This window comes from Aureobasidium pullulans (genome assembly GCF_000721785.1).
Source record: "Aureobasidium pullulans EXF-150 unplaced genomic scaffold scaffold_1, whole genome shotgun sequence".
Taxonomy (NCBI): Eukaryota; Fungi; Ascomycota; class Dothideomycetes; order Dothideales; family Saccotheciaceae; genus Aureobasidium; species Aureobasidium pullulans.
This window is the reverse complement of record NW_021941021.1, coordinates 73,221-96,395: the sequence shown is the minus strand read 5'-3', so window position 1 is coordinate 96,395 and position 23,175 is coordinate 73,221. Positions and strand designations below refer to the sequence as shown.

Sequence of the window (23,175 nt, the reverse complement as noted above, 5' to 3'; positions counted from 1 at the left end):
TCCGGTTCTCAAGAGAATGATGTCCTGCTTGAGTGCCTCAATCTCGCGTCGAGCGTTGTCTGCATCTCGGTTGGCCTTGTCGACCATGCTAGCAAACCTGGAGAGTCTGTTGTCACTATGTGTTAGCTGGGTCTGAAGACTTCGGTTATCAACAAGCAGACGCCTCCTCTCAGCAGCGAGGTAGCCACAGTCATGACAAGGTCGCGGAACGCCGCTTTGGGTAGGCGAGCTATTCTGCGAGTCCGGAACTGATCGCTGCTTCTCCGCTTCCAACAACTCTTGCAGATTCGATATCTGAGCAGCGAGAGTATCACAGTTTTGACAAGAAAGAGTCGGGACACCGCCTTGGGTAGGCGAGCTATCCTGCGAGGTCGAGGCGGGTATCGAAGACCGCTGTTTCTCCGCCTCCAACAACTCCTGCAGATCTGAGATTCGCTTCTGGAAGTCTTGTGTCTCCTTCTCGAATCTCTGTCTTTCTTCATTGTGGTTCGCTTCAGCAGAGTTTCTTGCTGCAAAGACTGCATTTTCTCTCTCCACATCTTCCCTCTCGCCACGTGATCTGTTTCTTTGCTTGAGTCTGTTGATCTGAGCTCTGAGAACACTGCAGTGCGGACATGCTGGAGAATCAGGAGCATTGACTCTAGCATTTTCGTATTGATTGGTCAGTTCGACGTTCTCCTTTCTGAGTCTCAAAATCTCTGCATAGTAGTCGTGAGTAGGAGGCTGAGACTCAAGTGGGGTCGGGCCGACGGCACTATCAACGGCTGTTCCATCTGGAGAAGTGTCGCGTCCATCCAATGTCTTGTTAAATGTGGCAGCCAATTCGCGGTTTCTCTCCGTAAGATCACGTATCTGCTTTACAAGATCATGATGCTCCACGAGTGTACAACGCTCTTCCTGATCGGGATTGGAAGCTTTTCCATCAGATGCGCGCTGCTCAACGAGCTCTCTCTCGTAATATGCAATCTCATCTGCTAGCTCGGCGTTACGTTCCTCGAGATGTTCGAACTCCAATTTCAGGTTGGCATTCTCGGTCTCCGATAGGATCAATTCTTCAACAGCTCCTTCAGGACTGCCATTATGCTTCTCAAAGATGCTCATGGCAGTTTCTGCCTTCTCCAGATCATGAGCTTGTTGTCTGAGCTTGAGCTGTTGTTGCTTGTCCTTGAGTTCAAGTTGCCTAACTTGATCCTTTGCAAGATCACGATCGACTTCAGCGCTGAGCAATTTATTTCCGATGCTGTCGAGAAGCTCAATAACGGTACTCATGCGCGTTATGAAGTCGGGGCGAGAAACTGGTTTGCCAGCAAAGGCGAAAGCAGCGAAGACGTCAAAGTTGCCATAACAGAGTCCTTGCTCAATAAGGATGGATAAGATGGTCTTTTCAAGGTTGGTGTCGAGTTCATGGCCAAGAGCTCGGATCTCATTGAAGATCTCGGACAATCCCATGTCTCCAGCGAACCAAACGATGACCTGGTCACGTGTGAGTGCATCGACTGAGTCTTCCTTTGGCTTGCTGTTTCCGTTGATCTCGTCGACAATGAGGCTAGCCATGATCTCCCGGGTGACAATTGGCCATGGCTTCTTGACAGTTGCGTAGTGAGCGAAAGACCAAACTCGCTGGACTTCTGAAGACTTGTACAGCTCCTCAAACCTCGTCTTCTCCTCTCTGGTCTCCTTGAGGAGTGTTTCGAGAGCGGAGTTCTTGTTCTCAAGGGAGGCGTTTGAATCTTGTGTAGTCTTGAGAGCTTTCTCAAGTTCAGTGATCTCAGGCTTAGGCGATGCAGGAGCAGCAGTCTCTACCTTGGATAATCCGATAGAGGGATTCTTCTGCTCCGAAGCGGAGTTAATGTCCTTTGTCTTTTGAAGTTCGACTTCGAGTTCTGCTTTCTTCAATTCTGACACGCTCTTGTTGTGTATCAAGGTCTGAGTCTGAGACTTCAATTGAGCGTTTTCCTTTTGCAGTCCTGTATATGCGTTTTGGATCTTATCGAAGTTCTGCTGCTGGAAAAGTTTGTCTTTTCTACATTTCTCGCTCTTCAGATCCGAATCCAAGAGCTGTTGACGCAAGTCTTGATTGTCGCGTTGGAGCTGATCGATCTTCTTCTCTTGTGCGTGGGAGACAGAAAGACTGTCACGGTACTGTTGCATGGTCCGAGATGTAAGACTATATGTATCGCTGTATTTCTGAGAATGCGCCTCAACCTTTGCGAGGGCTGCTTGAGCTTCCTCTGAAAGCTTGCCAGCAGACTTCACGATCTCTTGAACAGCATCATGCCTGCGGGAGGCACCTTCCAAGCCGTCGATGGTGACATCGGCTTCGAAGACCTCTGCTTCGAGCTCTTGAACCCTTATGTTGAGCTCTTCGATTGCTTGACTGTCGGTGATTCTTTGCCTTTCAGCTTCCGATTGGACACGGTCGACCTCGGCTCTGAAGAGTTTCCTCTCCTCTCGAAAGGTGTTGAAGTTTTCCGTATTGGCGGTGAGGCCGTTCAAAGCGAGAACGTTATTGGCGGAGACAAGATTGTCATATTGCGTGAGCATGTATCCCCACAATGTATCGGTACTCCATTTTGGTACGGGGTGGCGGGGGTTGATGCGAAGTTTCTTGACTTCCTCATTGAGTAGTGCCAAGCGTTTCTGTACCAGAACATTACCAGCATTGACAGAAGAGGTGCGACGATGAAGAGTGCCTGACTCGGCAGCCCTACTAGAGGTGCCTTTGATAGCAGCAGTGATATGTTTGTTTCCCTCGTTTGCTTCAGCCTCTGCTGTGGACATGTCGAATGGAGGCGAGCCAGGTCTTTTCGGATCGGCAGGGGGTGTGGCCTTCAGGTTAGTTTTCTCATCCGCCTCCAAAGCCTTAGCGAGGAATTGTTGCGTGCGTTTTGAGAAGAAAGCCGTCTCGACAGGAGATAAGGTCTTGCGACCCTGTGATATAGAGTTGTCTAGTTCTTCAAAAACCTTAGGATCTGTGATGACAATTGAATTGCCATCTGTGGGAGAAAGGATGAGAATCTTATCGCCGTCCCGAGTGATAGACCTGAATTTGAGCGGGCTGGGCTTGACTGCCGCAGGTATGAAGCCCTCTCCAAGACCACCCTGGCTGCGTCTGCGTTTGAACCTTGCCTCATCGTTGGTGGCTTGGCCAAGGATGCGGTCAGTGATGGAAGGAGAGTGATCTCTCGAGGAAACGGAGCGACGTCCTCTATACTCCTCATCCGAGTCGGAGTCTGTAAAGAAGGAAGACTTGTCGCTCTTGTTGTCGTCATTCTCTGGGGAGACAGGTCTTGACATGATAATGTCGCTGATCTTGATTCCGTCATCCTCCGGAGATACTGGCGAGTTCTCATCATCAGAGTGGGCATTGGGCAATGCTACATCGTCTCTTGTCTCGTGAGATACTTGGAGCAGATCGTCAGAAGACACGGTCGCTTGTTCAGCGTTAGAGTCCTCGGACGGTGTAATGATAATTCCAGGAGTCCGAGGTGGAGAGATGTATGGCCCCTGACTGGAAGGCAGCTCTTGTGAGCGGATAGGCGGGGAATGACCCCCTTCGTCGGCCATGCTGTTGTCAGTCTATCAAGATAGGATGGGGGTAATACCTTTTCAATGTCTGTGTTGGTCTTTTCGGAAACACACGAAGAAAAGGTGTAGAACAGATGATAAGGACGAGAACAAGAATAGCATGTAACAGGATGATAAAATTCAAGTCAGGTGAAAGCAGGCGTTTGTAGTGGTAGAATCTCCTCTTGTTTGTTGAGAGAAGAAAGAGGTCCAGAGACCAGTGACTTAGCTGCAATATGAGTCGAAAGCGTGTTGTGTCGAAAGCAGCCTTGATATGTTCCGCATCCGGATGTGTATGTGTTGAAACTACACACAAAGAAGCTCCGGTATACGGAAGCAAACAGAAGTGTTACTTGAAACAGTCTCTCGGTGAAGCATCGTTGCCTTGACCCCATGGCAAATCCGATACCTATTATTCATCCATTGGCCTGGATCATGATAGCGGTATATGCTTGATCTCGATCCTATGCTCGCAAGTCTTGAATCCGACTGAGTCGCTGAGGCAGATTGTCCTGGTGGTGCAAACTAGGGGAAGCGTCTCCCATCAAATCGAGGAATGTTGACGTGCACAAAGGATTGTCCGTGGCCGAAAGCGGATCTTCCAGAACAGCGACTTTTAGAATGGACATTTCGCGTCCCCATCGTGGCGATAAAAAAGACAGTTTGAGCCTCATTACACTGAGAGTGCATGATCGATAAAGAGAACACAATGGATGAATCAGAAGACAAGAATGATCAAAAATTATGTTCGTCATTGAAAAACTCGAAGTGCGGCCGATCGTCGCTTCAGTGACAGAATTGCGCTTTCGTGATCAGAACTTCCTTGTGGCAGGTCGCGCAGGGTAGTCCCGTCAGCCATGGGAATCTACCTCAACGATCCCACGGGTCGGCAGATCTTAATCACAGTGACGATACCATCAGTAGTCTCGGTAATTGAGATGTTTCATTCGACTGCCCTGCGTCGTAGACTCAAAATGTGACGGTGGGTAAGTTGTTGTGCATTTCGACATCCGGAGGACCAAGCTGATTGGGAACAAACTAGTTACAGCAATCACTGAGAAGGACACTCGCAGGATGTTACACAGCTTCTGTCGATCAAAAGGTGATGCATGTTAAAATATCGTACACGAGGGGATTCTATGCTCTACTTTCAATCTCCGCACATCTTTGCAGAATGTCCCTCTTCCAAGCTCTATACTCCTTCCTTCTGTCCATACTCAGCCAGTCCACGGAATCCTGGAACATGGTTCCCAAGCCTGACCTTAGTCCAGCGCCTGGCTTATCTGCATCTTCCTCCTCAGCCTCGGCATCTGCGTCTTCCATCACAGTATCCATGTCCAAATCCTTCGCCGCCGGTCTAGGTGCATGTTTCTCCTTTCTGTGCAGTGGTGTTTTGGCAGGAGGTTTGTTCTTTTTAGGTGTCTGTGCTTCAGGGATGGCTGTCGTGGTGGCAGCGGCTTTGACGGCAGTGAACCATGGTAATTCTAGCCACCCCTCTGTTTTACTGGCGTGTAGGAAGGCGTCGACTTCCGCGCTGATGGGTGCGTGGGGATCTAGCGCTTGGATGGCGGATGAGCGAGCGGCTGCATATGCTGTGCCGTCTATTACGGTGTTGCGAAGGGTGAAAGTAGTGATCAGGGCGATCGCCGCGAGGAGAGCTGGCAAAGATGTTGGTGTGATGGCCTTGTCGTCTTCTTGTGATGTGGGCTCTTCTTCTGCGCTTGTGGAAGTTCGCTTTCGCCTCTTGACAGACGACCGAGGCGTCTGTTTGTTGGTCTTTGTCTCAGCGTCATTATAGCCTCGTAATTGTAGAATAGCGGACAATGCTGCGAGGACGTGTGTCGATGCTTGTGGCACATCAAGTGCATCGCAGACTGACATGATCAGTGGTGGCACCTGTGTTGGCAGGTTGTATCCCTTTTCCTGCTCTTGTACAATCTGCTTCTGGATGTCTTCTTCCGAGTCTGCTATCACGATTTCCTCTTCCGGAGCCTTTGCGGCAGACCTCGTCCTCCTACCAGACGCTGTGACGCTTCCTACGCTCTTCGCTGCGGAGATTGGAGTTTTCAATGGCGTGACACCTGCGCTTCTTACACTCTTCGCGGGAGTCTTAGACGGCGTACCAACAGGTGTACCCAAGGCACTCCTTCTCCCTCTTCCACTGCCGGGTGTACCTACTGTTCCAACATCTTTCAGTCGATTCGTCCTCGGCGTTGCAGGAACAGACAGCGCCGCATCCAGGTATCCGTAGAGTTTCTTGTAGATTCGCGGTGCGACGGGCGGTCTCGCAACCACTTTGTCGATATCGAGCCGGTTCCTGAGTCTCTCAACGGCAATGTGCGCGCATGCGTAAGTCCTCCCGATCTCTTCATCTGGTTTGAGAGAGGCTGCTTTGTTTCGTGATTGCGCAAGGAGGGATGTTGAGAGGTCGATAAGCTCTTGTGGTAATGAATTGAGGGTCGGTACGAGTGTGATTAGCGCTTGTTCCATCGGCGAAGGCATGTTGTCGTTGACTTGACCGACAGGTTTGTCAAAATTAGCTGTCAATGTGTCAAGCAGGCACAAGATTGAAGCTCGAGATGGCGGATGACGCGAAGGACCGGCCGAGGCAAGGCGCGTGCACGTGATCTCGCATATCAATTATCCTTCTGCATTCGGTCATCTACCACATTCCACGGCATGCACTTGGAATGGAAAACAACTTGCTTTGTCTGTCAATGAACAGACGTAGATAGTCATGAATTTATTCTTCCAACCTTTGAGATAATCTACACAACAAACAAACAACCTCGCTTAGCGCTTTCCGGCTGCGAGCATCTCCTTTCTCCTCAACTTGTCCGCCGTTCTTTGTAGTGATGTTCTCATGTCTCCCTTCTTGAAGTCCTCAATGTTGTAGTATTTCGGTGCAATGTCCAACAACCACTCAGGACGGACTGAAGTTACTGTACGAATGTAGTTCTTTGTGGTAAGGACAAACTCATTGTACAAGACCCACTCGCTGTCGGTGCCCAGCACTGTCGAAGGGTGCAACAAGACGGTCTGCTCGTCCTTCACTGTGATGTACTGTTTCTTGCCAGAGTCCTGTTTGGCACACTGCATGAAGTAACCACAGACGAGAGCCTTGCGGATGTTCTCGTAGTACTTCTTGTCCTCGAATGGTGTTGACATGAGCTCAATCTCGTTGCGCTCCATGATTCTTTTGAGTTGCATGCGGACGTTATCGGCCTGCTGCAGGGCACGGTATGACAAGAAGTGGTCATGGCACCACTGCTTGGGGTTGTCTTGTGCTGCTGGTGACTTGAAGGCGTGGTAGACGTTAAGGATGGTGAGATGATCACCGTCGGGGTGTGCGAAGAGGTCCTTCATCTCGTCGGCACGCTTGCGAGCACTGTTTGGTCGCACAAACACATTCGGTACCGAGAGAAGTGCTGTGAGGGAGAGAATTTCGTTGGAGCAGTAGAACTCGGGAGATGAAATAAGCATGACTGCAAGAGCAGGGTCCAGAGGGAATTCTGAAGCCATACGACCAAGCTCAGTCAGCTCACCTTCGTCGTCGAGACAGGCAAGGTAGTTCAGCTCTTCCAGGGCGCGCATAAGAGTCTCGGGAGCGGGAGGGTCCATAAGATCGAAATGTACCAAATCGTCGACTCCAAGCTTCTTCAATTCCAGAACAGTTGACGACAAATTTGATCTCAAAACTTCGGGGTATGACTGATCGATGAGCTCCTTCTTGAAAGCAGCCTCAGTGTACAGACGGAAAGCTTTTCCAGGCTTGGTACGTCCAGCACGACCAGCACGCTGCTGGGCTGAAGCCTTTGAGATGGGCGAAACGAGCAGAGACTCGACTCTGATTCTGGGGTTGTAGACCTTTTGCTTGCTGAATCCGGGATCGATAACGTAGACAATACCATCGATAGTGAGCGAAGTTTCGGCGATGTTGGTCGAGATGATGACCTTGCGACCGGGACGACCACCAGGGCGGAAAGGACCAGGTGCAGGGTCGAAGATGCGCTGTTGCTGAGCAGGAGGCAGAGAACCGTAAAGAGGGTATACCTTCAATGGACCAGCACCTGCTTCTCTGATCATCTCATCTGACTCCAGACCAATCTTTCTGCATGCATCCTCAATCTCCTCCTCACCGGTCAAGAAGAGCAGGATATCACCTTCGGGCTCGGTAGCGTGAATTTGAAGAACGGTACGAATAGCGGCCTCGACGTAGTCTCTCTCGGGCTCGGCGGTGTAAAAGATCTCGACGGGGTGGGTACGACCAGGGACGGCAAGGAGAGGAGCATCGTTGAAGTACTTTTGGAACTTCTCGGCATCAAGAGTGGCGGACATGATGATGATCTTCAAGTCGGGTCTGCGCTGGGCGACCTCCTTGAGGAGGCCCATGAGGATATCGGTGGCCAGAGTACGCTCGTGAGCTTCATCGAGAATAATTGTGCTGTAGCGGCTGAGGTTGTGGTCGTTCATAGCTTCACGCAGAAGCATACCGTCGGTCATGTACTTGAGAATGGTGTTCTGCGATGTCATATCCTCGAAACGGATGCTGTAACCGACTTCTTGACCCAGTGTAACATCCATCTCTTGCGCGACACGCTGAGCGACCGACATGGCGGCCACACGACGGGGCTGTGTACAAGCAACCATCTTGCCTTGCTGATGCGGCAGATCATCGTAGAGGACGAACTGAGGGATCTGAGTGGTCTTTCCTGAACCGGTCTCACCGACGAAGACGAGGATTTGCGTTTGCTGGAACATTTGAAGGAATTCATTTCTACACGTTTAGTCAGTAATTACGCGGCTTGATAGGAAGACTAGCCACGTACCTTTGAGCGTGGACAGGCAGGTTTCTGCGAGTCTTCAAGATACCAAAGTAGCGCTCAGACAGGTTCTTGCCGTTGAAAGGGTTTGAAGGACCATCCTCAGCCTTTGCAGCCAGCTGAGCCGTCGTCTGGTGGCGCTTGAAGTGAGTGAGACCATCGGAAGCACCGCCATTCGAGCGTCCATTGCTGTAGCCGTTGTCCTCGTTGTGGTTCATGTGTGCGAGGTAGGGGTTGGAGGCGGGATCAGATTCCATCTTCTGGCGCTTTGCGCGCGATTCGTCGCCGGATCTTCTGTCGGACATATTGTCGCTGATGATGTGGTGGCGTGAGAAACGACCCTAGTCTAGAAGAGGCGATAAGGCGTAGAGGAATGGGCGGGCAGTGGGTGCGACAAGAGTGATAAAGTGGTTGTCGTCGACAAGTCGAGAAACAAATGCCAAAGAGTCGCCGCTTTGCTGGTCCCAAAAAAGTCCCTGCAACTTCATCATCGTTGGCCTTGGCATTTCCGTCTCTCCGCCCTCTTTGCGCCCTCCGCCCTCCGCCCAAACCACCGCAAGATGTTTCTTTTCGTCTAATGCTACATACACAGTGATACATAGCTGCCTGGGTCAATATCGTTTGACCATAAGCTTCACATACACTGCTTTTGCATCTCTGCTTGCTGCGCACCAAGAATAGAACATCTAAAGGATTCGTGGTGCATTACTCGCATTCGTCAACGCACAGCCACCTGTGCCCCTCCACGCTTCAGCCTCATATAAACCTATCCCACCTTCGTCGTCATCTTCATCTCCATCATCGTTTGATCTTTACATCGTTTGATCTTTACACACACAAATCCACCATCATGGCCAACACGAAATTGCTACTGTTTCTCTGTCTGGTGGCAGTCTTGCTCTTTGCAACTCCGACTCATGCCTTCGGCGCCGGAAACATTGCTTCCATCTCAAAGATTGAAGGCAAGAACTGGCGCCATGGTGACATCGAGGATATGCTCAAGACTGTCGACTGCTTGAAGAAGCACAAGTGGACTTCGATGATGATCAAGGTAGGACTGATCTCTGTAGTACCCAAGAATTTCTTTTGTTGATGACCATATTCCACAGCGCGTCTACTTTGGCAACTGGCTCCGTGATTACAGTCAAGCTGTCGATGTCGGTACTCTCAAAGGTGTTCCTGCTAGCACTATCCGGATCTTGGTCTGGGTTCTTGCTTTTATGAGTTTCGGATATGCCACAGCTGAATTCGAAGTCACCGACGAGCGCCTTGGTGTCTACCGTCCTGAGGAGCACATCGACAACCCCAAGGATTATGCCGACAATCAAGATGCCAGGCAATTTGACCAGCGTCTTCGTGGTCCCGTTTCACCCCAGGAGCTTGCCATTGACCCAGACACTGGTATGAAGAACTACATTGCAAACGAACGCGGCGATTGGGCCACCTCGGCTGGATACATCAGATACAGCTTCAAGAGAGCTATTCATTACGGCCGCCTTTACACTCACGGTCAAAACAAGGGCGAGGAAAAAGATTTGTGCGAAGCTTTACGCTGTTTAGGGCAGAGCCTTCACTGTTTAGAGGATTGGGGGGCGCACACAAATTACACCGAGCTTGCACTTCGTGAGCTTGGACACAATAACGTGTTCCCTCATGTTGGAGCAAACACTGAAATCAACCTTCGTGGCAAGCGTGTTTTCCCACTGGTCACTGGCACTTTTGGCGGCGTCGACTTCATGCACTCCGTCCTGGGTGAAGCCACTGATCATGTCACACAAAGTGAGGTTGATGAGATGCAGAGTGCCTTGAACGATGCTTCCGCTCAAGGAAAGCGCTCTGGCTCTGGGCCTTCGGGAGAAGTGTCTGGCTTGGTCAGCCTGTTATCCAAGGTGCCCGGTACGAGCGGTCTATGCCAGGAAGCTGTTCGTCTACAAACTGAGTCCGATCAATATGCTGCTCAGAACGGTGGCGCCGGTGCTCGTGGCTTCGATGACGGTGGCTACAGTCAGGATCGTGCCTGGAATCCTGTCGCATCTGCCAACAACACCGCCGACCCTCAGGCAATCGTTGCCAAGATCTATCCCATCCTCGTCTTCCGTGACAATGTCGTTCGCAGCATCAGCAACATCGTCTCCAAGATTCCTGGTCTGGAGAGTTTGATTGAGAAGATCACTGAAAAGGTTACGTTGACTGTCATGGGTCTGCTCGCTCCCTACATCACTCCTCTGATCGCCGCTGCTTCGAACAGTCTAAAGCAGGGTAGCAGCAGTGTCGTCGACGCGAGTGGAAAACATCAGTACGAAGTTTGGACAGACCCCTTCAGCACCGACCCTACACACTCTCTGCTGTCTAAGGACCACTTCAGCAATATCTTGAACGAACCTGCTGGCAAGGTTGCTGCCTGTATTCTCCAATACGTCGCACCCCGTATTATCTACGCATTTGACCACCCTGATGTGCCTGAAGAAGAAGTCCTCAACGACGTGCTTCGTGTTTTCCACCACCCTGCTATCCGCGACCCTCACTGCGAGATCCAAACCAAGATGTTCGCTGTAGTTGAGCAATGGGCCCGTCAACGCCCTGGCGGCGGTCATGACCTCGACAGACTCCTGAGCTCTGAGAGTGTCAAGGCCGGCCACAACCACACTGGTGGCGCCAACCCTCATCTCCACTCTCATGGCGGTCCCGGAGATATGCAGAACGTCTTTGGCATGGGCCAGCACCCACAACGTGGTATGGACGCCTCAGGCACTCCCGAGCAGTACGGCTCAGGCTATGGTCAACCCGGTCCTGCTACTCCTCAAGCCGGTTGGGGTGCTCCTCCACCTGCCGATTACAACCAGCAGTACCAGCCTCCGGCTCCTGCGGGCTTTGCTAACAACGATCCCTATGCATATCCTAGCGCTTACCAACAAGGTTACGAAGTGCCCTATGATGCTGGAACACCTTACGGAGCACCTCCACCTGGACCTCCTCAACAATTTGGTGGCCAGTACGGCGCTGCTCCGCCAGGCCCACCACCACCTGGCCAGTACGGCGGATACGACCAACAGCAGCAACATCAACAGCACGGCTATGGTCAAGGCCCTCCGCCAGGATATGACCAAGGACACTCGTCGGGATACTACCAAGGTTACTGAGTGAAGGTTATGTAACAATCACGCGCTGGGCTTCGGATGCGATTGAGGAAGGTAGCGATGCTTACCTTTATATGTGCGAGTCCGATTAGTGGTTCGAATTTGAAAGCTGAATGACACAATGACAATACCTTTTGCAAGTTATCTCCTATCTCTTCAGGTCATCTTTGTTGAGTGTTCAGTAAGGGTAAATCTGCCTGTGGTCCTTAGGACAGCTTCTGTCATCATACCTTACTGCATCTGTCACTGAACATCGTGTTGTCTAGCCTCGCAATTCTGTGAGTCCAGTTTCTATAATGGTTGATTATTTTTCAGTCAACAGATTGAGTAGGCGAAAGCACACGCACGCAAGACACCTACAAGGTCAGTGAGGTCGCCTTTGTTCCCCTTTGAGTCTCTAGATTCTTGTCCCATAATCAACGGAAGCCAGTAATCCCAGTGAATAGTGTGCAAAGTTGAATACAAGATGGAGGTAGGTAAGAGACGGAGGTGTCGTTGACCCGATGCCTCGCTTTGTCTTCTCCATACCAGGCAGAGTGTTGTTCTGAACGATTTATATGAGCTCTTCAATCAGTCCCATGGTTCTCTGTACTGGACATTGATCTTTCCTCTAAATATCCTTAGGTGCGTTGGGGCTTTGCGAAGAACACATTATCGTGGTTGAGAACATTTATACTAAACAAGAGAATCGTTGCGCTTCATGACGGGGCATGTCAGCTTTGAACCAAGTGTGTTAATGAGAACTCCAACGTTTCTGTAGAACATGGATTGTAAGTCGCGAGTCACTCGCCTTCGCTTAGCGCAACGTAACCATGGTGTTCTTCATCTAGTCGGGAAGAGTACATTTAGATAGCTCTTTCTTAATTTGTTGCTAATCAAGCTGGCAACAAAAGCACCCCAATTGACGGAACGAGAAGACGGTTTTCTTCTTAATATGAGCTTGCTTGAGCTGCAAACGTGATCTCAATCTAGGTAATGTAAAACAGAAGAAGGCAGGAGACAAACATGGCAGGTCAGTGAATCTGGGCGAAAGCTACTCGTTTCGCTACACCGTCTAAGGTGAGATCTTCTATCGCTAAAGTAGCAAAGGTGATAAGAGGAAGAGAAATTATAGGTGTCATTGACCTGATACCCTGCTTCTCCTCTCCGATATCCTGTATTTTTCTGCACTGGGTGTTCTCATCATAGTTCGCAAGTCGTCTCAACGTTTTCGTCACAGGGGACAGTCGTCGGCGGCAGCGGTGGCGGCACGTCGTGATACTTTTGCGTGATTGCATCAAGGCTTTTTATATGCCGTGCTGTCAATATCAAACTCGAACGTCCCCATCATCGTCATTATCATATAGGGTCCCACATCTCCAAAAATGTGGATGTACAGCAGATTTGACACAATGAGAAACAAAAGAAAGATTATCGTACATCTCTACCTGAAAGCTTAATGTGTGTGTAATGGTTGAAATCGTAACGACGGACAAGAACATGGATGATTTTTGACCAAGAGTATAGTATAAAAGCGTTGAACACTCCACCATGTGCTGTTCTGGTACAGCCGACGACGACTTCGTCATTGGGGGAAAAATTGGCAACATCATACAATAAGTATGTGCTCTACTGGTTCTCAATCTCAGTATCATCATTGAATAATTAGGCGGCGGGGTAAAGCAGAGGGGCAGGTCAGTGATCCTCGATGGCCACTAGAGTATTCTAAGAGGCGCCGTTTGCTAATAATCACTGCGGCGGCAGAAGAGACTTAGATAGCTAGATGAATCATTGACCTGGTGCTCTTCTTTCCATCCCATGATTTTTGGTTCGAATAACGCATGAGTGACGTTGCGACTTTGACTCAAGGCTGTGGACCATGTTCCACATACTGTGCAGAAGATAACTGATCAAATTCGCAAAAGTAGGCGATTTATACGCCTCACTTTCCTTGGGGGCGGTCTGCTCTGAGATCAGCTAGTAATGCGAAAGAGCTCCGGGGTATGATTTATTTCTTGGATTGTGTGTCGAAATACTGGATCGAAGAGGCAGTTGCTTAGTCCATTTGACGGATGACCGGTTACATGTCCGTCGTGTTGCAAGAGAGACAAGGGCGCTTGAGCTAACCGGTTGCACTTCCGATCGGATGTCATGCCGACACCGCGATAGCCATGACGGAATAGGAAATCCACTCCACAATCCAATGGCGGGGCGGCCAACCTCTTGCAATTATTTATTCTGACTTCATTCTGCGACTTCGTCCTATTGACAATCTTTCAGTCTACCCATAAGCGACCTGGACATGCGATGGATTGCCCCCTAGAGAGACTTAGTATCGCGGTGCTCGGAAGTGGTTTGTCATTCCACAATGTTCTATCACGGAGTCAAAGTTGACATGTAAGCAGGCTTCATGGGCACTGCCATCATCAAAGGCCTACTCACCAGCGTCCGCCCGGGCCACAAGAACTCAGAAGACTTCAAGCTCCAAATACACGCTTGCGTCAGATTTAAGGAATCCTTCGAACGAGTGCAGAAGGTTCTCGGCGATGAAGCATACCGCATCCAAAGCGCTACTTCCCTACACGCATGGTCTTCAGCCGTCGACAAAGCCGATGTCATCATGCTCGGTATTCCGCCTGCAGAACTCAGATCGATCTCGGAAAACATGCCGCTTTGCAAATCTTTGCGAGGTAAACTTGTCATCAGTTTGCTGGCTGGTACGACTTGCGAACAGGTCATTGATGCTTTCGTGCTCAATGAGGAAACCAACAGAGCAGAGCAATTCCATGTCATCCACGTCATCCCTAGCATTGGAGCACAAAACCTGGACTCAGTCACCATGATTGCTGAAACAGACCATGCCGGAGACGATGAAAAGGCCCTTTGCGATTGGATCTTCCGACAAATTGGCAGCGTTCATTACCTACCGGAGGAACTTATGAACGAAGCCACGGCAGCACACGCAACTTGCAACGCTCTCATGATGATTGCCGTCGATGCTGTCACAGATGCGGCTGTGGCAGAGGGTATCCCTCGATCTTTGGCCTTAGCGCTCTCTGCACAGAGTCTGAAGAGTGCAGCTGGCCTACTGGATCAGGGCATGACTCCCGAGTCTTTGAAAGAATCAATGTCTGTGGCAAAGGGCATCACGATCAATGCCGTGCTGGACCTCGAGAAAGGACAGACCAGATCTGCCATTTCGGACGCTACTAGGAATGCTATCAGATACACGAGAAATATGACATAAAATGGTATCATCGTCATCAAATTGGTCTACAAGTTTTACGGCAAACTGAACAATCGCGATTTAGAAGTCTTCATTCCGTCCTGCCCTCGAAGTGATGCTCTGGCAAGTCGGACTTAGGCATGCGATACCCGCCTACTCACCGAGTGGTCCCGCCCCTTGCTTGTCCAGCTGCATCTTTGCGAGATTTTGCAAGTAGAAATCCTCTGTATATTCCATTCCAGCGATCACCCTTTGTAGCCACCCAAACAGCATCAGCAAGTATCTCCGTTGAGATCCATCGGCCGCAACGGCCGTACGCGACTGGCAGCGATATTGTGATATCAGGTCCATTGGAACAACTCTGACTCCATGAACTGGCCATTACTATGGACGATGTTCTTGAATGTCATAAGCGTTAGCTCGCAAGGAAGAGGAAAAACAGCAGATCTTCCTTCGTGCTAGTCGCTCAGCGACTATTGGTAGAGGTGGTGGCTGGCAGCCGCGATATATGCATGATCACAAGAGTATTTCTTCCATGCCTTCCAATTTTTCGCTGGCAAGACTGGGTATTCATTCAATATGATCTTTAGTTGCCAAAAAAGTTGTCCAGTCGCTTTTGTAATGCACAGATATTAACAAGTAAACAAGTACGCTCTTGAACGTATTCATGCTCAAACTACGATTGTCTGTCTCGCTCGAAGCCGGGGTGACTTGACAATTCATACCCTCACAACTACAATAGTATGATGACTGCTGTTTCTTGCTGATGTATCACCATCAGGGAAAATGTAATGAGATGTGGGAAATTCTTCGCTTTGATATGGTGGCTTTAATTGTGTCTTTAGAGCAATAGAGCGGGAAAGCTACAGAAGACGAGAGAACGAATTGTAATCTACTCGGTAGACTGACACCAGACCGAAACACTGACATGCCTAAGGGTGTTGACTGCTAAGGTCTAACTGGAAGTTCGTCCATTTTACCGCGTCCTAGATAAACGCAAGCCCGAGTGAGTTCCCTTCATGTGACGTGATGCTGTAGATCGAATTGTGTCAAAGTTATTGACATGAAGCAAGAATTCTCGGAGGTGAGGGCTGCATAAGAGCACAGCGATAGCAACATCGTCCTTCAATCATCTTCTGGTGTTTTGTCATCCCATCTAGACATTCCTGGTGAGATTAATCATCTCACAATCCCCACAGATATTGGCAGCACTTTAGTCCCTGCTTTTGACAACGCATAACCGTAACAGATGCTTCAATACCACCGGACTCCTTCCAGATTTCCACACGTCGGATCAAGACATCGAGTTTAATGTTGTGAGTATGAGTCTTGATCTCAATTTTGCATCCCGGCAAGCTTTCGAGAAGATCACGTAAATCGGAGTGTCCCCAAAACTCGAGCTCGATTCGCACGGTGATCTTCCTGTTTGCCTGAGCTAGAAGCTTGCAGATCTCATGTAACTTGTTGACTGTTTTTGGTGCGAGGGCGAAAATGTCGTAATAGTCGTGGACGACGTAAGTACAGATGGCGTCAATCTCTCGAGTGATTTGACGATTAAGGCGTAATAAGCCAGAGGTTTGTTCATGGTAGGGGTGGGCTCGGGTGGTGTTTCCGTATACCACAATGTAGATCTCGTCTTCTGGAAAAGCGTGTCGGTAGATCATCAGACGTAGCTCTGGGGGCAAGTCCATGAATCCAAGCCTAGAGACATTTGGCTGAATCTTAGAAAGTGTCGAGGTTCTGATGGTTGTGGATGTATGGGTTTCGTCTGAGTGATCCGGAACGTCGTTCGAAAGGCGAGTATCAGTCATCTTGACGATGTTGCGCAGCGTGAGACCATGAATTTGATTGAATTGTCGGGGTTTTGAGAGTAGGGAGTGATTCTAGCGCGTCAGAGTCGAGGCAGTCGCGTCGCTTTCAACGTGCCAGAGAAGTCGCCATCGCGCCGATAAAATCAGGACGTGAATACGCGTCAAATCGCTCCGACGGTCATCACAACCTCAAACCCATCAAAACTTCACTGGTACCATCTCGGCCATTGACTGCAACGCAAGAGTCGTCGGCGCATCCTCACTTCCCGTAAGCATTTATCCTCCGTATCTCACAGTTCTTGCGGCGCTTCGAGGCGCCGTCTTACCTTTCGAAACGTATCATCGGCTAAATGAGTTATCCCAGGCGCCAGATTTCTTTCTCGTCTTGCCATCATGCTCGCAGAAATGATGGTGATGGCCGCTCCCAAGCCACCCACCGAGCAACAAACCAAACACAAGACGCCCATCAAACGACCCGTTGAACAAGCAGCAAACACCGTCATCACAGAGGTTGTTGGACAATCCGAAACCATCTCCGACACAATGACACGCTCGACAAATCTCTTTGACCTGCCTCTGGAGATCCGTTTGATGATCTACAAGGAAGCACTCCCAGCTCATCACACCAAAGTACCCACGCTACTGCTTTGTAGTCTGCGAATCTACCAAGAAGCATCATCACTCTGTACTCGTGTACTATCCCTTGAGTTCTTCGGGGGCAATTACTGCCACTATCCGGATTTCAAGACGCAAGCACATCGTTTTCAAATCGTCGCCGACCGTGTCAAGAAGGCATCTTCGACTGGTGTTCCCATCAGATTCGTCATTGAAGTGCGATGCGGCGGTAGACACAATTCACTCGCCATTTTGCAGCCCGTTGTCAACATGATCCACTCTACACCTGCACTTCAGATCGATGTTGTGCCGCACAGCTCAGCATGCATGACTTGTAACGACTCGGGCCCTGGTTCTGGTAACCAGCAGAAGACTGTCAGACAAATCAAAGACTTGTTTGACCGAGTCATCAGCGACAGAGAGAACGGCTTTATTCGTGCCGCCGCATATCTTGCACCTTCTTGATTGTGGTCGCCATGCTTGCTCTGAAGAACGTGCTCTTACTATGGCACTTTTGCTAGCGATGCTTCGAAGATCGGGAGAATATGTCACCCAGGGAGCAACAGACCATCAGAGTGGCCGAGCTATGCTCAATTTTGTGGCTATTTGCTGTATTTCGAGTCGGACGACACCCTCGTAAATAGCTGACCAAATCCATAACATCTTGCTCCAGCATTGCTAATTGCGCATCCTTGGGGTACTAGTCGGTAGAGGAGGACATAATGATACACCTGGGCGGGCAGGAGATCTCAATGTATAAAAGGTAGTGTAAACCCTTGCGTTAGGAGAACGGCCCCTTGCTTTAGAATCATAAGTTTCTAGGTCGGAAAGATAGTTTTAATATCTCAGCCCTTGATCAAATTATGCCCCGAAAAGGAGGAAGGATAACGCAAAAAGTTGATAGACGGCCTTTGTTGAGTCTCTGACTCTCTGGCTTATGGTGTAGATGCAAAAGGATTGCTGCCGCCGAGGTTCGAACTCGGGACCTCCGCTTTTAAGGTGGGAGAGCGGCGTCTTAAACCTCTAGACTACGACAGCGTTGATGAAGCGTGGCTCAACTTTTAATCTCATATTGGTTGTGTTTGGTTGGTGTTGGTAGGATTGACACGTGCACCGGCAAGCACGGCGGTTAGGTGCATCTACCAACGCGGAAAGAGCACTTCACTCGAGCGATTGACCCAGCAGAGCGGTTCGGTGAGCTTGGCCGGCCACATTGACCCATGCAGTCGACGCCATCCTTGCACTTCTATCCGTTAGCTGAATATTTCCAACTTCTCATGTTTCAGTTGGCTACCCACCATCGGATGGAAACTGACACATCGACACGTTTCAAATGTTCCAATCACCCTCCCAAGTGCTGAAGGACAGCTCCGCACTGGTGTTGTCCAGGCTTCCTGCCCACAAGTTTTCATTGATCAGAGTAGGCGCACATCCTGCCATCCATGCTGTCGCGTCCATTGTCGGCTCAAAGTTGAACGCCTGTTCATAATCGACGAATTCGTCATCCAGGTTTCGAAGATGCGAGCCACAGAGACTCATGATGACATCGCGGCATTTTGAGGCGCTCGGATTCAACCCAATCATTGATTCGACGACCTCCAGAGTCGCCGACACCTGGTCTCGCCATTCTGGTGCCAGCCTGGATTTGGACTTGCAACGCAGACAATGTATTGGGATAAGTGCCGCTTGGAAGATGAAGTATCTGGAAACAGTCAGTAGTTGTCAAGCTTCAGTGATAGCGATACTAACAGCACATAGAAAGCAGTCAATCTCGTCTGCGACCTCGACTTCCAGAAGTTTTGAATCGATGCTATACTTTCTCGAGCAGCACGCAAACACCTATTCGTCGCTTCTTGCTCGTGCCAAGTGAGCGTCTCCTCTCTGCCGTCCTGCAATGCCCATTTGACCAAGAGTGGTCGGAAGATGACAATGCGAAGGTTGCGATATCTCCAGCAGTTGATGCCATGCGGTAAGGCAAATCGATCTTCCAGCATAGGGCCACTGCTGTCATGGAAATAATGCGGCACCTGACTCAACCAGGCCTCCACAATGGTCGAATCGAGCGTCAAGAGTTCTTCTGGAAGCGGTGGTGGGTTGCTAATCAAGCGGTTGTATATTGGCATGGTCTGCAGGTGATATGACGATTGTACTCGGAGGTATGTGTTGACTGTCGGTTCGTCGACTTCGGGTGGCGTCACCGGTGAGTTGGCCATGAGGTCCTGCTCCCGGATATTGGATGGTAAAGCTGCATCAACTCCGACTTGTGGCCAGATCAAAGGACGACTGTAGGTAATGGTTGCGCCTACGTCCAGGACACAGAGAGACCACCATATTCGGCGCCTCAACTCTTGCTTGAAAGGGCTCATGTGCTGAGAACCAAACTCCTTGTGTAATCCAAGCCCGATAGCCATTCTGATCGCGACACCACCATAATTGTAGCCGGTATTGGGCTTGTTGATCTTCTGCAGGAACATGGCCGACATACCGAATGCTTGAACCAACGTCAGATTGCCTGTTTCCAAGGCATTGACTGCAAGATATCGCTTTGCTGTCCTGAAGATTGACAGACTCGTATCATCCGAGGAGCTTGGGTTGGTAACAAAAGCACCCAACGCCGCAACGATGTTGACCAGTACAAGCCAGATACCTTGACCAGGTCGAGCCATCCGGCTTGCATATTGAGCCCGAAATGTCGGTTCATGCAAGATTGGAAAGACCGGATGGTACCGCACGAAGAATGCATCAACAAACACGTCGACCATCGCTCTTGTCACCAGAGTCTGAGTCTGCACGGCTGAAGCTATCGAGGAACTCTCTGTCTGTCTTCGAAGCAAATCTTGCAGATCTCGTCGTCTGTCATGCCAAGCGCCAGAATCCCAGGAGGGCCCATTTCCAGACTCCATCCAGAGAGATCGCAGATGAGAGGCTCCAGACGCCATTCCAAGATAACCGTAATTGGCAGCGTCGACTTTCAGAGTAGCCATACCGTCCATGACTTTTCTGACACCTTCTTCGTCGTCCTCGGTGATTGCGACACCGCCATGCAGTCCAGTCTGTTCTCTCTCATCCCACTCAAATTCTTCGTCGCCATCTGGATACAATGCCGCTGTAGGGTCTGGCTCAACATCAGTCGTGGGAAAGCTCCATGCTGACCCAGGATCATCGAGACCAGTGCTTCCTTGAGTTGGTACTTGAGGTTGTGATGTCACACTTCGCTGTTGTTGCGAGGTAACTGGCGAGTCTACGCTCCCTGCGGCAGGGCTAGCAGTCCGTGGTGTATGTGTTTGCGATATACTCCTTATCGGCGGCAGCGTGGGTACATCACCAGATCGTTCCTGGTCAAGCAGATACGAAACTTCTTGATCAGAAAACAACCTCTTGAGAATCCCTTCAGCACGCGACAAACGATGCTCCACCTCTGTAAGATGCCTAGAAGCCAATATCAGCCGCAAAGCCTGCAACGAAGCTTCATCTACACGCACCTTCTCGTTAGCGGCGTCTTTCCCAGCCTATCGTAAAGACAATGGCGCTTATAACGCTTGCAAGTCGAGCACTCCGGAATCTTATGGTCGCAATTGGCCTTGCGACGACGGCATTCCTTGCACGCCAAGCTGTCCTCCGCAGCAGCCTGTGACCGTCGCGTCGCACCAGATACGACGGGCGTGCTCATGTTATCACTGTACAATCGACACGTGAGCGGTTGATAGCGACATGTTCTGTCATTCTATCCCCTGCAGTCATCGCGAAAATTGCAGGATCCCTATTTCGCCGAATGGAACGTCTTGGACCGAGGGCACCGCTGAGGTCCGCTCAAACCTTGGGCGACTCTCACCCTCGAATTCGCGCTATACCCGTTATGGCAACCATCGTCCTAAACCCCTCTTATTGTTTCTTCCTGCTTGGACGTCATCTCTGGTGTTGCTCCTACGATTTATTGACTGCTCCTGCCACGGTCTTACCTCTAGGACGTGAACATCGGAATGCACGATGCTTTTCCAGCTGTCCAAGGTGTCCGCTGAGAGCGACCAGCATTAGCTCTCAGCATATGAACATGTCTTCAGAACCTCACTATCAGAAGACAAGACGGCTTTCATGTTAAATGTTCAGAGAGAATAACCAGTAATCCGCACTCTCAGCTGACCGTTACTCGAGCTTCAAGAACATCTTGGAGGCCTTTTGATGGGTGTTTTTGAAGCAAAGTTGGCAAGCTGAGAGCTCAGTCATGATCTGTTCGACTATCCTCTACGTCCTCATTACCGATCACCATTACACGGCATATACATAACAAACAACCTCCCGGTAACACATTCCACAAAACATGTCAAAAAGTACTTCTGCTGTACACCAAGATCTCCGTATCTTCTGCGACCACACTGTTGGATCTCTGGATCTTGTACGGTCGCACTTATAACCATATCTCTGGAACTCCCTTGAGCATTCTTTCCTCCTCTCTCTTCTCACCTTCATTTTTGCTCTCACATCGTCACCGTGTCAAACTCCAAAGCCCTTAGACGCAGACTCCTTCTGCTTGTGACACTCTCGCTGTTATGGCTGAAATATCCACGCAAGGTACACTCAATCGCGTGCACTCTACTTGATTTATCCTAACGACTCTCCAGTCTTCTATCATCTCCAAACTCTCTTTGTCTGTTAATTATAATCCACCTAATCTAATACGTAACATCAATGCCTTGGTCTCAGTTTGTCGCGGTCTATGCCCCGCTGAAGCTCCAGACTTCTTTGTTTGCAGCTTGAAGCTTGGAGGAGCTCCTGTTTGTCCCCTCTCTGCGGCTTCGCTATATTTCCTTCTTTTTACAACTTTTCAATCTCTCACCTCCCATAATCATCGTCTATCAGTTGGCAATCACAACACGAAATGGACACTCAAAGCTCCAATACTGGCGGAGGAGAAAACTCTGCCACCAAAGTGCAGGAGGTCGACATTCAAAGTAAGCCAAGCGTTTTTCCCTCCTGCTCGTGTCACACATTGACGATACTATAGTCCCTGCCAATCCCGCCGATCCTGCTTTCTTCAATCTCACTCTCGAAGCGCGCCACAAAGCCTACCACCTCCTTCTCGACCCCAGAGGCACCAAGACCCTGGTCGTCGAACCCCCCAACTCTCTGGATGCCGTCACCAAACTACTCGCCATCTCTGAACAAGTCCGCGATGAAGTCACCACTTTGATCGCCTCCGACTACAAGGCTCGTATCCAAGCTGGTCTCTACTACAACCTCAAGCTCGAGCCCCACACCATCGCCGTTGCTGGACCCAAGAAGAAGAGCAAGAGATCCAAGAAGCAAGACCCTTCACCCACCACGGCACCTCTTCCCGCAATCAAATTATGGACCCTCGATATCATTGTCTTCACCGCAGAAATGCAAATCAGAGTCACCGCGAACCTGAACTTCAAAACCAACACCGTCGCAGTCCGTCTGCCTGGCTTTGAGGATGGCCTGGCCATGTTCTCTTCCAACTACTGTGATCACCTGTTTGAGGAGTTTGAGGAAGCTTTTCTCGAGCCTATGAAGGTGTTTACTGGTAAGGAGGGGTTTGATGGTGTTATGTTGGAGGATGTGGAGGTGTTGTTGCGTGAGGTGGAGTTGCCTTGCCCTAAGTATTTCTGGGATAATGATGAGTTGTTTGGTTGCTAGGATGAGGACATGCAGGATTGTCATGGTTACGGAAATCACGAGGACATGGTTTGTTTTGATGCTGTCAATGACGAGGATGATGGTTATGAGATTGATTCCGCTTAAAGGCTTCAAGTCTGGAGCGAAGGTCAAGCATGAGGATACGATAACCGACTATAATCTTGACAAGATTGGCAATTGATAGGTCAAAAAGCACAAACTCATTCACTTTGAACTGCTTTCTTTTCTGCTAATCTTGATATGCCTGCACAGATATCCTTTGAAGCTTAATTTGGCATATCGGATTCGGATCATGACGCGGTTCGTGGAAGCCATCAGTGGTTCCTTCCTCTTTAAATATTCGGCATTCCATTTCCTTGTCT

General features: G+C 49.8%; 8 protein-coding genes across 8 annotated transcripts; 4 read left to right on the top strand and 4 right to left on the bottom strand.

The window, feature by feature from the left end:
* Nucleotides 1–4,619: 4,619 nt before the first annotated feature.
* On the bottom strand, nucleotides 4,620–6,114 carry M438DRAFT_340907 (uncharacterized protein). The gene has a single exon (XM_029904364.1). The coding sequence runs from the start codon at nucleotides 6,067–6,069 to the stop codon at nucleotides 4,705–4,707; it is 1,365 nt and encodes a 454-aa protein (XP_029765268.1). The 5' UTR covers nucleotides 6,070–6,114; the 3' UTR covers nucleotides 4,620–4,704.
* A 157-nt stretch (nucleotides 6,115–6,271) lies between these two features.
* M438DRAFT_401266 (pre-mRNA-splicing factor ATP-dependent RNA helicase PRP43) lies at nucleotides 6,272–8,813 on the bottom strand. The gene is made up of 2 exons (XM_029909528.1): nucleotides 8,397–8,813; nucleotides 6,272–8,344 (listed from the first exon to the last, which is right to left on the bottom strand). Exons 1-2 carry the CDS (start codon nucleotides 8,693–8,695, stop codon nucleotides 6,361–6,363), a joined length of 2,283 nt encoding a protein of 760 aa, XP_029765267.1. The 5' UTR covers nucleotides 8,696–8,813; the 3' UTR covers nucleotides 6,272–6,360.
* Nucleotides 8,814–8,946: 133 nt separating this feature from the next.
* On the top strand, nucleotides 8,947–11,738 carry M438DRAFT_393145 (heterokaryon incompatibility Het-C). The gene is made up of 2 exons (XM_029909102.1): nucleotides 8,947–9,441; nucleotides 9,500–11,738. The coding sequence occupies exons 1-2, from the start codon at nucleotides 9,241–9,243 to the stop codon at nucleotides 11,528–11,530; spliced, it is 2,232 nt and encodes a 743-aa protein (XP_029765266.1). The 5' UTR covers nucleotides 8,947–9,240; the 3' UTR covers nucleotides 11,531–11,738.
* Nucleotides 11,739–13,791: 2,053 nt separating this feature from the next.
* On the top strand, nucleotides 13,792–15,236 carry M438DRAFT_393144 (pyrroline-5-carboxylate reductase). The gene is made up of 3 exons (XM_029909101.1): nucleotides 13,792–13,859; nucleotides 13,912–14,757; nucleotides 14,818–15,236. Exons 1-2 carry the CDS (start codon nucleotides 13,814–13,816, stop codon nucleotides 14,751–14,753), a joined length of 888 nt encoding a protein of 295 aa, XP_029765265.1. The 5' UTR covers nucleotides 13,792–13,813; the 3' UTR covers nucleotides 14,754–14,757; nucleotides 14,818–15,236.
* A 680-nt stretch (nucleotides 15,237–15,916) lies between these two features.
* On the bottom strand, nucleotides 15,917–16,543 carry M438DRAFT_330114 (uncharacterized protein; the record flags this gene model as incomplete). Its single annotated transcript, XM_029903280.1, has 1 exon — nucleotides 15,917–16,543. The coding sequence occupies one exon, from the start codon at nucleotides 16,541–16,543 to the stop codon at nucleotides 15,917–15,919; it is 627 nt and encodes a 208-aa protein (XP_029765264.1).
* A 196-nt stretch (nucleotides 16,544–16,739) lies between these two features.
* Nucleotides 16,740–17,649, top strand: M438DRAFT_312 (uncharacterized protein). The gene has a single exon (XM_029902504.1). The coding sequence runs from the start codon at nucleotides 16,937–16,939 to the stop codon at nucleotides 17,621–17,623; it is 687 nt and encodes a 228-aa protein (XP_029765263.1). The 5' UTR covers nucleotides 16,740–16,936; the 3' UTR covers nucleotides 17,624–17,649.
* Nucleotides 17,650–18,350: 701 nt separating this feature from the next.
* M438DRAFT_360636 (uncharacterized protein) lies at nucleotides 18,351–20,918 on the bottom strand. The gene is made up of 3 exons (XM_029907453.1): nucleotides 20,641–20,918; nucleotides 18,908–20,587; nucleotides 18,351–18,860 (listed from the first exon to the last, which is right to left on the bottom strand). The coding sequence occupies exons 1-3, from the start codon at nucleotides 20,826–20,828 to the stop codon at nucleotides 18,488–18,490; spliced, it is 2,241 nt and encodes a 746-aa protein (XP_029765262.1). The 5' UTR covers nucleotides 20,829–20,918; the 3' UTR covers nucleotides 18,351–18,487.
* Nucleotides 20,919–22,034: 1,116 nt separating this feature from the next.
* On the top strand, nucleotides 22,035–22,941 carry M438DRAFT_360635 (uncharacterized protein; the record flags this gene model as incomplete). Its single annotated transcript, XM_029907452.1, has 2 exons — nucleotides 22,035–22,107; nucleotides 22,161–22,941. The coding sequence occupies 2 exons, from the start codon at nucleotides 22,035–22,037 to the stop codon at nucleotides 22,811–22,813; spliced, it is 726 nt and encodes a 241-aa protein (XP_029765261.1). The 3' UTR covers nucleotides 22,814–22,941.
* Nucleotides 22,942–23,175: the final 234 nt, after the last annotated feature.